The 12,068-nt window shown below is 38.5% G+C and overlaps 1 protein-coding gene across 6 annotated transcripts in view; it reads left to right on the top strand.

Annotated features, from left to right (window-relative positions):
* Nucleotides 1-12,068, top strand: part of HELZ (helicase with zinc finger) — a 157,209-nt gene that overhangs the window by 91,617 nt on the left and 53,524 nt on the right. For all 6 annotated transcript variants that reach the window (XM_028087428.1, XM_028087429.1, XM_028087425.1 and 3 more), the window contains 5 exons: nucleotides 378-496; nucleotides 2,091-2,236; nucleotides 3,527-3,674; nucleotides 6,962-7,145; nucleotides 11,583-11,811. In XM_028087428.1, the coding sequence (XP_027943229.1) occupies nucleotides 378-496; nucleotides 2,091-2,236; nucleotides 3,527-3,674; nucleotides 6,962-7,145; nucleotides 11,583-11,811 (826 nt within the window). The remainder of the gene's footprint in view (nucleotides 1-377; nucleotides 497-2,090; nucleotides 2,237-3,526; nucleotides 3,675-6,961; nucleotides 7,146-11,582; nucleotides 11,812-12,068) is intronic.

Genomic DNA, 12,068 nt, shown 5'->3' with positions numbered 1-12,068 from the left:
TTCTATTTTTGATATTTCATCACATAAATAATGAAAGGACTATCAGTGTCTAGTTGCCAGCCCTTCTTTTTTGGTGAAAAGCTGCTATCTTGTACTTCAAACATCTTTTTTATATGTACTCAGTCAGCTATTCCTCTGGGGGTCCTTAGCACCAGATGCCATTTCGTATCTATTATTGGGTAGAAGAGTTCTTTCTTTTCATCTCCGTTCTTTAAATAATGATTTAAATTAACAATTTTCTAAATTGAGGGTTGGCATTACAAGTACTTGTAACTCTGAAATCAGCACGCTGAACTCTTAGCAGAAAAGGAAAGAAGTACTGCTGCCTTTATTGCTGCTGTGTGTTGCTTTACTGTGTTTATTTCTGTACTTTGTAGGGTTTTTTACACACATTCTATTAGATGAAGCTGCCCAGGCCATGGAGTGTGAAACCATTATGCCTCTAGCGTTAGCAACTAAAAACACTCGGATTGTCTTGGCTGGTGACCACATGCAGGTATGCGCCCTCTGAGTCATCATATTGAAGGAACTACTAATTATATTTTGATGTTTAATATTCTGTTTTCTAAAACATCCTATGAGATTGTGCCATGTATTAACAGTTTAAGTACTTTAAATATTTCTGTATTAATAATGAAAAATACTGGGGCGCCTGGGTGGCTCAGATGGTTAAGCGTCTGCCTTCGGCTCAGGTCATGATCCCAGGGTCCTGGGATCAAGCCCCGCATCAGGCTCCCTGCTCTGCGGGAAGCCTGCTTCTCCCTCTCCCACTCCCCCTGCTTGTGTTCCCTCTCCCGCTGTGTCTCTCTCTGTCAAATAAATAAATAAAATCTTTAAAAAAAAAATAATGAAAAATACTGCTTTTTCAGAAGGAAAATTACTATCCCACTGTTTTCTTTTTCCTTCTTTGGATAGGGAGTGGAATGAATGAGTCTGTCAGTGTTATAATTTTCATGTTTTTAATTTGAAGATGAGCTTTCTAGAGTGTGACTATTTGACTTTTACTTTTCTTTAGAAAATAAATTTAAGTTTTCTATCCTACAATTCCCCAGTTCTTGTCCCTAGCATGTGTTTTCATGAAGGGTTGATTTTTTTTGCCATCATAGGAAACAGAGTATACTTTTTAAAAAATTTTTTTAAAAGATTTTATTATTTATTTGAGAGAGAGAGAGGGATAGAGCACAAGCAGGGGGAGCAGCAGAGAGAGAGGGAGAAGCAGGCTCTCCGCCGAGCAGGGAGCTCGATGCGGGGCTCGATCCCAGGATCCTGGGATCATGACATGAGCCGAAGGCAGACGCTTAACCAACTGAGCCACCCAGGCGCCCCGGAAACAGAGTATACTTAATTCAGAATGATAGCCCACATCTCAAAGAATGTGTCTGATTTTATGTATTTCAATACCTCTATAAGGAAAGAGAAATAGAATTTTTGCATTATTCCTTGTTTTACAAAGTTGCAGTTTGAAGTTCTTTCTCTTCTGCTGTAATTGAGATTGAACCTGTATAGTATTGTAGCTCTGATGACATCCAGGAAAGAGGTGAATGAAGAGGAAGAAATTCTGTTATTGTTTCTTTGCCAAAAGTAGTTTAATTTTGTTCTTTAGTCATCAAAGGTATGATGAAGAATGGCTCCTTATACTTTATGAGATAAAAAGCATTATTTTCCTGATTATTAAATTAAATTTTTTAGTCATAGGCTGTATATCCTTCCAGCTCACTCTTTTAAATAGTTGATCAATTTTAGTGAAATAACTGATTAACTACCCCAGTGATGCAGTGGGTTGCATCTCTGAAAGTTAGTGACGTAATAGCTATTTATTATCGTGTTGGAGGAGCTCTTTGTTAATCTGTGTGTAGGAACTCTATGCTGCTGTTGATATACTGAAACAAAACATTAGAAATTTTAGCCTAGTTCTTTATAGTAGTAAAATTGTTCCGAGAAGGTATTTTTGATTCTGCTTATTCCAGCATTCAGCATGTTGAGATTTAGTACATCAGAGGTTTCAGCGTAGTGGATTTTTTTAGAAGTAGGTTAAAAAAGTGCTACTTGCGTATTTGGTTAAATTTTCTCTGTATGTTTGTCTGTTACAGCTCAGTCCTTTTGTTTACAGCGAGTTTGCCAGGGAGAGAAACCTTCATGTTTCATTACTTGATCGACTCTATGAGCATTACCCTGCCGAGTTTCCATGTAGGATCCTCCTATGTGAGAACTACCGCTCCCATGAAGCTATCATCAAGTAGGTGTGAACTGCCCCTTCTGTATCGCACTTCCTGCAGTCTGGTGGGTGGGAATTCTATATGGCACTGGTACGAGGGACAGACTATACCCAGCACAGTTATGTGGTGTCCCTGGCATTGCAAATTATGTTAAATTTTATTTCTGAAAAAGAGTACCTCAAAGGTCAGCTGTAATTTTTCACAAAATAGGCAATCCTGGAAACTAAAATTTTAGTTTCTACCAGTTATGATGTTTTTCTGTGACTGAATATGTAATATATATGTAAAGCTACATGATGTAATAAACAGATATATTGACAGAACCCATAGTAGTTTCTTTTATGTCTGGCTGTGTTATATAAGGAATCTGTTTTCAAAGTAGGGAAAGAAGGGAGGAAGCAAGTAAGGAAGGAAAAACCATGAAACTTAGTCATAAAGTTTTTAAAGGTTTCTGTTAAATACAGTATGCATCTATAAAAGTAAAAATATTATAAGTGACAGCTCAGTGAACAGTCACAAATTGAACATACCTATGTAACGCGGCCTCCAGATGAAGAAACAGAACACTAGCAGCACTCTGGAAAGCCCGATTGTGCTCCTTTCCCGTCACTACCCCACCAAAAACTTAGTTTTTTAAAATTTAGTATAATTTAGTAATATTGATTATGTTAGTCAGTGAAAACCATTTTTAGGTTTCTCTGAAAACAATAAAGTAGTTATAAAAATAAATTTAGATTTAACTATGGCTTTTATCAATCTCTCAAAATGTGGTTCTCTTTATTGTTGCCAGTCATTTGCTGCAGTCAGTAATGAATCAAGTACTTAGTATTTTTCATCAGTAAAAAGTATTCTTTTTGCAGCTGAAGACTTGAATGTCCTTCGGTTATATGTGTTTCAGTGTCTATATATCTTTGTGTTTGCATGTGTAAGTAAATGATCCATATAAATAAAAATATGAATTAACCAGGAAAATAGCTAGCAATTTCCTCATAGAGCAAGATTCTTATCTAGTATTGACTGTTGTCATTTCTTTCTTTTCTTTCTATATTCTGGCTTCATATCTGACCAGATTCATTTACCAATGGTATACCAGGAGCCTACTCTGTTGTTATTGCTGTGATTAATTTTGGGGATAGTCTTGCCCTCATAGGTGTTAGATGTTTGAATTAAAATTAATCATGGACATAAAGCAGCATTATTAGAATTGAGTATCATTTATTGTGAATATAATTTTTTTTCTTATGGGTAAAGTTAATTTTGATAATAAATCACTATTTATTTATTTACTTATTTTGGTCTTTTTTTGGCAGTTACACCTCTGAGCTCTTTTATGAGGGCAAACTGATGGCCAGTGGAAAGCAACCAGCACACAAGGATTTCTACCCACTAACTTTCTTTACAGCACGAGGGGAAGATGTACAAGAAAAAAATAGCACAGCTTTTTATAATAATGCAGAGGTACCTTAGTTCTTTTGCAGATTATTGACATTTTCACAGTCACATGGTCTATTCTTGTTGACTGTTTATTTACGATTTTGGGTTGACATCCTATTGTATGTCATCTACATGAAAATAGCATGTAAAGTTTATTCTTTTTGTATTATGTTGATTTGTTAAGATCAGTATCCTGTGGGAAACAAAAGCTGATTTACATTTTGATTATATTTGATTTACATGTCTTTTTTTTTAAGATTTTATTTTTTATTTATTTGACAGAGAAAGAGAGAGCATAAGCAGGGGAAGAGGAAGAGGCAGAGGGAGAGGGAGAGGGAGAAGCAGACTCTCCACTGAGCAGGGAGCCCGATGTGGGGCTTGATCCCAGGACCCTGGGATCATGACCTGAGCTGAAGGCAGATGCTTAACCGACTGAGCCACCCAGGCGCTCCTTGATTTACATTTCTTATGACAAAATACAAAATACGTGACTTCGTTTAAAAGAAAAGCCAATATTATTTTCATATAATTATTATTGTTAGCTAACTAACATATACTATGATTGTATTTCGTAGTACATACTCAAATGAATTATTATTTATTTATTTTTAAAGATTTTATTTTTTATTTATTTGACGGAGAGAGAGAGAGACAGCAAGAGAGGGAACACAGGCAGGGGGAGTGGGAGAGGGAGAAGCAGGCTTCCCGCGGAGCAGGGAGCCTGATGCAGGGCTCGATCCCAGGACCCTGGGACCATGACCTGAGCCGAAGGCAGACACTTAACGACTGAACCACCCAGGCACCCCTCAAATGAGTTATCATTTTAAATGAGTAAGACTTGAATTGCAGAATCCTGTGCTCCAGAGAGATTATACAGGCCCAGATGACAGTGTTGCTAAGCCATTATGGATAACCTCTATGGTTCTCTTATCATTTCTGACTTTCTAAGTTTAGAGAGAATGTGGGTAAATGGTCAGGTAGCAGACAAAAACCTGGTGAAGTCTTTAAGGGCCAGTAGGCCAGAGACTCTGGGGTTAGGTTCTGACTGTCACAAGGGAGTGGAGTTCTGGACTTCAGGAAACCCAGAGGAGGGGGTATGCTTGGTTGGTCATTAGAGGAATGAGTGTTGATCTGTGATCTCCATTTCCCTTTCTTCTCTTGAGTCCCATGCTTTACTCATTTTATTTACAAAGAAATGGGTCTTATTATGTAACAGTAATTCATCTTTCCTTTTAAAAATTGATCAGAGGTCTATAGTTAGAAGGCAGTGTAAGAAAATCAAATGCTGTTAACTGTTCAATATAGGTCTTCTGCGGCATGGAGCTATGGAAAATGGGATCTGATGCTCACCAGCTGCCCAAACCACCTGGAGTAACTCTTTCATCCCAGGGAGCAAGGGGAGAGGGGAACTGCCTCTCAGCTGCTGAGATAGCCTTTCTGTAAGAGCTGTGTGGGGATGGGTGCAGTACCTAGCTTGAATGCCCTGGCCTCCCTCTTCTTACTGAATTTCTGTACACTTTGTTGAATAAATGCTTCTCAATTTCTTGTAAAGTTTTTGATCAATCTCCAGAGACTTAGTCTGCTAATTTTGACCAGCTTAATAGATGTCTGTCTGGGAGAGAAGTTTCCCCAAGCTCCTTATATCACCATTCCAAGTCTATGTATTTTGACTTCAGTTTTAAGCATCCCTTCACAGAGGGATGAGGTGGAGAAATGGTTTTGTATTGCTTAGTGATAGGAACTCTTTGTGTGTGTTTGGGTGGGGTGGGCAGTAGAGGTGTCTCCCCAACTTTCATCTACCCCCATATTTAACAAAATGGGTTAAGATAGGTTTTTCTTATTCTTTCTTATTCTTTATTGCAGTAGATTCAGGCCCACCTTTCTTGTTCCTTCTAGTGAGAGCGCCGTGCCTTCAGTCCAGTTTACTCTTCAGAACCCTTGGGCAGTCTATATATCTGAAGCACTTGATGTTAAATCATTGTGACAGTAGGGAGACTCTAGTACATACCTCTGTCATTCATTGAGTTTGTATCTGGCAGTGAGAACTGAATCCTAGCTGATAACCCTCAAGTTCTTGAAAGGAATAAAAATACTGTCAAATTTTATTAAGTATATTTAACATTGTAAATATAAGTACATATTATTAACAAATATTAAATAATGTTATTTAAAATACATTTAAAAAACTTTATTCTCAGGGCGCCTTGGTGGCTCAGTTGGTTGAGTCTCTGACCTTTGGTTTCGACTCAAGGCTTGATCTCAGGGTTGTGAAACCCTGAGATCGAGCCCCACATTGGGCTCTGTGCATAGTCTGCTTGAAATTCTTTTCCCCTCCTTCCCCTTCCCCTCTGCTTTTCCCCCTGCTCGTGAGTGCGCACGTTCTCTCCTAAATAAGTAAATAAACTCTTAAGAAAACAAAAAAGAACGACTTTCTTCTCTATGCCCCTAGAGTCTTGCCTGACCCTCTATTGAGCCTACCGTTTTCATATATATATGGAATATACATACATACATATATATGGAATCTGTTTTCTAAATATACGGCAATCTCTCAGCAGGCAGGGAACATGTTTTATTTATCATTGTTCCCCCCACTGCTCCAAGCATTGAAACTTTGATCAATTTGTTGTATTAAAATAGATTGAATAAATTCAGTTGGGTAGAATATGGTGTTACTTCATTGTAAGGTTAATAAAATGGCTTGGGCAAACTTGTGTTACTAGGAGGCAGTGAATTGTCAAAGTGTCTCTCCGATCCAGATTTGTCTTAGTCCCGACTGTGGTTATATTAGCTGCTGGCTGCTTTGCGTAGTTGTATCAGTGGGGGACGGTGACAATGCTAGATCTTGTACTGCTGAGACTTAATGGTGGCACCGACTCTAGGAAATCTTTCAGTTGGCTGTTCATTTCACTGGCCTCGTATTGAGTGAATGGACTGAGAAATACTAGGAACGTGGGGAATTGCTTCCCTGACTCCCTAGATGGGGTTGCCAGTTTCATGGCCCTATCTTTGTCCTCCTCCCCACATAGGAAATTGAACCTGTCCCCATTTAAGAACGGAGGATGGATGAAGGGCGAAGGCCGTTTGCCCATGAGATTGTTGCTGAGATTCATGTTTTCCCTGGGTGCATTTTACTTGGGTAGAATTTTACTGTTTGAAATGTACATAAAATTTTTCTCCCTTTGTTTGTTTCAGCAAAGCATTACTCCTATTTAGAGGTAGTTTTTAAATGGCATTTGGTAAAATGGCATCCTTTATACACTTGCTTCAGTTACGCTATCTTTAATATGCACATGTGTGTTTGTTTAAAGGTATTCGAAGTGGTGGAACGTGTGGAAGAGTTGAGAAGGAAGTGGCCAGTAGCGTGGGGGAAGCTGGATGATGGCAGTATTGGTGTGGTGACTCCATATGCCGATCAAGTGTTTAGGATACGTGCTGAACTTCGAAAAAAGAGATTATCTGATGTTAATGTAGAAAGGGTGCTAAATGTTCAAGGTAAGTATTAATTGAAATGAACTAAGTTACTCAGATGCTTAAATCTTAAAGTGTATGCACATTTGATTTTTAATTCTCAAGATCTTTTTTTCTGGACAAGCAGTTGTGTATTCATTTCATACCAAGTTCGTTAACGCCAAATTTGGCAATTAAAGGCCAAGCTCATTTACGTGTTCATTACATTTTTATATCCAGATGAAAGAAGCAGGAACAAATGGGTTTTTTCAGTGACCGTAATGGTGTGAATGCCACATACTACATCTGTATGCAATAGTTATAATTACAGTAGTGTGCACCACCTCCTGTCACTATACTGTATCTGAAGACTGATTTGTTCATAAAGATTTTTAAAAACTTGTACCTGTCAAGCATATTCTGTTTAAATGCATTTTTTAAAGGCACAGTTTGTTTTTTTATCTATAGACGTTCCTAAGTGAATAGTTACCAGGAGCTCATTTAAATTGCCTTCAGGTAATTAGTTGCTATAGAGTTTGTGCTTTTATTTTTTTGAAAAGATTTTATTTATTAGAAGGGGCGGGCAGGGGTGGAGGGAGAGGAGAGGGACAAGCAGACTCCCCACTGAGTGTGGAGACCGATGTGGGTCTCAGTCCCAGGACATGAGATCATGACTTGAGCTGAAGTCAGACGCTTAAGTGACTGAGCCACCCAGGTGCCCTGAGTTTGTGCTTTTAAATATATGCAGCAACACTATCACGTGAGTGCTGGAAAAGTCCAATATAATTACAGGTTTTAGGTTTCATGGGAATATACAATAGTAAGAGTAATACAGTTTTAGGTTATGGGGACAAAATAGTTCTACTATATCATGTGTTGTCCAGATCCTTCAGAATTTGGGCATTTGTTTCAATATTTATTTACATTCTAGTTAGTTGACATATAGTGTAATATTGGTTTCAGGAGTAGAATTCAGTGATTCATCACTTACCTACAACCCCCAGGGCTCATCACAACGAGTGCCCTCCTTAATACCCATCCCCCGTCCAGCCCCTCCCCCACCCACCTCCCTCCACTAACCCTCAGTTTATTCTCTGTTGTTAAGAGTCTCTTATGGCTTATTTCCCTCTTCCCCCCCACTTCCCATATGTTCACCTCTTATGTTTCTTAAATTCGACATATGAGTGAAATCATATGGTACTTTTCTTTCTGTGATTAACTTATTTCCCTTAGCATAATACATTCTAGTTCCATCCACGTCATTGCAAATGGCAAGATTTCATTCTTTTGGATGGCTTAGTAATATTCCGGGCTCTGTGTGTGCGTGTGCGTGTGCGTGTGTGTGTGTGTGTGTGTGTGTGTGTCTGTACCACATCTTCTTTATCCATTCATCAGTTGATGGACATTTGGGCTCTTTCCATAGTTTGGCTATTGTTGATAATGCTGCTGTAAACATCGGGGTGCATATACCCCTTTGAATCTGTATTTTTGTATCCTTTGGGTAAATACGTAGTCGTGCAATTGCTGGATTGTAAGGTAATTCAATTTTACTTTTTTGAGGAACCTCCATACTGTTTTCTCCAGAGTGGCTGCACCAGTTTGCATTCCCACCAACAGTTCAAGAGGGTTCCCCTTTCTCTGCATCCTCGCTGATACCTGTTGTTTCTTGTGTTGTTAATTTTAGTCATTCTGACAGGTCTGAGGTACATGGTTTTGATTTTTTTTTTAAGATTTTATTTATCTATTTTAGAGAGAGAGTGAATATTGAGTGGGGAAGAGGGACGAGGGACGAGTGGGAAGGAGAGGGAAAGGGAGAGAATCTCAAACAGACTCCCTACTGAGCACCGTGCCCAGTGTGGGGCTCAGTCCCACAACCCTGAGATCATGACCAGAGCCGAAACCAAGAGTAGGACACTTGACCGACTGAGCCACCCGAGTGCCCCATCATTGTGGTTTTGATTTGTATTTCCCTGATGATGAGTGATGTTGAGCATCTTTTCATGTGTCTGTTAGCCATCTGGATGTCTTCTTTGGAAAAGTGTCTGTTCATGTCTTCTCATTTCTTAACTGGATTATTTGTTTTTTGGGTGTTAATTTTGATGAGCTCTTTATAGATTTTGCATAATAACCCTTTATCAGATATGTGGCTTGAAATATCTTATCCCATTCCATAGGTTGCCTTTTAGTTTTGTTGATTGTTTCCTTTGTTGCGCAGAAGCTTTTTATCTTGATGAAGTCCCACTAGTTCATTTTTGCTTTTGTTTCCCTTGCCTCCGGGGACATGTCTAGTAAGAAGTTGCTACAGCCAAGGTCGGAGAGGTTGCTGCCTGTGTTCTCCTGTAGAATTTTGATGGTTTCCTGTCTCACATTTAGGTCTTTTGTCCATTTTGAATTTATTTTTGTGTACGGTATAAGAAAGTGGTCCAGTTTCATTCTTCTGCATGTGGCTATCCAGTTTTCCCAACACCATATGTTGAAGAGACTGTCTTTTTTCCTTTGGATATTCTTTCCTGCTTTGTTGAAGATGAGTTGACCATATAGTTTTGGGTCCATTTCTGGTCTCTCTATTCTGTTCCATTGATCTATGTGTCTGTTTTTGTGCCAGGACCATACTCTCTTAATGACTACAGCTTTGTAATAGAGCTTGAAATCCAGAATTGTGATGTCTCCAGTTTTGTTTTTCCTTTTCAAAATTGCTTTGGCTGTTTGGGGTCTTTTGTGGTTCCATACAAATTTTAGGATTATTTGTTCCAGGTCTGTGAAAAATGCTGGTAGCATTTTGATAGGGATTGCATTAAATGTGTAGATTTTTGGGGGGTAGTATAGACATTTTAACAACGTTTGTTCTTTCAATCCATGAGCATGGAATGCTTTTCCATTTCTTTGTGTCCTCTTCAGTTTCTTTCATAAGGGTTCTGTAGTTTTTTAAGAGTACAGATCTTTTACCTCTTTAGTTAGGCTTATTCCCGGGTATCTTACGGTTTTTGCTGAGATTGCAAAAGGGATCGATTCTTGATTTCTTTTTCTGCTGCTTCATTTTTTGTATATAGAAATGCAACAGATTTCTGCACTTTGATTTTATATCCTGCGACTTTGCTGAATTCATGTATTAGTTCTAGCATTATGTTGGTGGTGTCTTGTGGGTTTTCTGCATAGAGTATCATGTTGTCTGCAAATAGTGAAAGTTTGACTTTGTCCTTGCCTATTTGGATGCCTTTTTTTTCTTTTTGTTGTCTGAGGCTAAGACTTCCAGTACTATGTTAAAAGGTAATGGTGAGAGTGGACATTTGGGCATGCATTTAGAAGGAATATTACCAGTAAGATAGGAAGCACCCAAAGGAGACCTAGGATAAGTAATGGTCTAAAAACTGCCACATGGGGGGAATCAGAAATGATTGAAAGAACCTGGGTTGTTTGGCTTGAGAAGACTGAAGACTGATATTAAAACTGTATTCAGAAATTTGTAGATTTGTCACAGAATGAGGAAATAGATGTGTTACTTTAAGAAAGAGCGTAAGAAAAAATGTGCAAACTAGAGTCTCAGTAAGCCTTCCCCCCCTTATGCAATCAGCTGTATCTGCCTTTGGTTAGGGAGAGGCTAGATGACCTTGCTTCAAGGAATGGTCCTTGTATTGAGTGGGACCTTAGGCGAGATAATCATTAAGGCTGGTTCCAGCAATACTATTTTTTAAATTTTTTAAAAAAATTTATCATTTAACCATTTTTATGTGTTCATTCTGAAAGTGTCTTTCCAGTTCAAAAATACATAAAATGCCGCAGTTCATTGGCATTAAGGACATTCACCTTGTTGTGCAACCATCACCACCATCCGTCTCCAGACTCTTTTCATCTTGTGAAACTGAAACTCTGTACCCATTAAACAATAACGCCCTGTCCCACTTCCCTCCTCCCCCTGGGAACCACCATTCTGCTTTCTCTCTATGAATTTGACCACTCTAGGTACTTTATATAAGTGTGGTCCTGTGGTATTTGTTCTTTTGTGACTGGCTTATTTTATTTAGCATAATGTCTTCAGGGTTCATCCATGTTGCAGCGTGTGTCAGAGGCTGAATGATATTCCATGGTATGTATACACTACATTTTGTTTATCCATTCATCTGTCGATGGACACTTGGGTTGTTTCTACCTTTTGCCCCCGTGACTAATGGCTGTTATGAACATGGGTATATAAATTATCTGTTTGAGATCCTGCTTTCAGTTTTTTGGGGGTAAATGCCCAGAAGTGGAATTGCTGGATCCTGTGTTAATTCTATGCTTAAATTTAATTTTGTGTTTTAGTTTTATGTTTAATTGTTCTAGGAGCTGCCACACTACTTTCCAGAGTGTTTTACATACCCTTTGACATTCCCACCTGCAGGACATAGGAGTTTCAGTTTCTCACTGACACTTGTTACTTAGCAATAACATTTAAAAACTGAAATGCTTTGTCTTAAGTCTTTTATTTATTTATTTTTTTTATAGGAAAACAGTTCAGAGTTTTGTTTCTTAGCACAGTACGTACAAGGCATACTTGTAAACATAAACAGACACCGATTAAAAAGAAAGAGCAGCTGCTGGAAGATTCCACAGAGGATTTAGATTATGGTTTTTTATCTAACTACAAACTTCTCAATACTGCCATCACAAGAGCACAATCCCTGGTTGCTGTGGTGGGTGATCCCATTGCTCTGTGCTCTATTGGAAGATGCAGGTAATTATGTGTTACTGATTGAGACGTTAAAGGGGGAAAATGTACAGTAATTTGCATCCCTATGTATATACTTATTTATATGACCTCTTGGCTAATTAAAATCAGGTTCAGTCACCTGATATCCAGTGGGAACACAAAAATACATTGCTTTGAGTCTATTCATTATGTTCATAATTATGTATTCTTTCATTTAGTCGTCACTCAGCAGATATTTCCTGAGGGCCTACTATGTTCTAAGCACTTTTCTAGCCACTAAG

Source organism: Eumetopias jubatus, unplaced genomic scaffold (assembly GCF_037043125.1).
Source record: "Eumetopias jubatus isolate StellerSeaLion01/CBP00866 unplaced genomic scaffold, mEumJub1_p1.0 scaffold_10, whole genome shotgun sequence".
NCBI lineage: Eukaryota > Metazoa > Chordata > Mammalia > Carnivora > Otariidae > Eumetopias > Eumetopias jubatus.
Note: the sequence above shows the minus strand (reverse complement) of the source record. Positions and strands in the feature narration are given on the sequence as shown.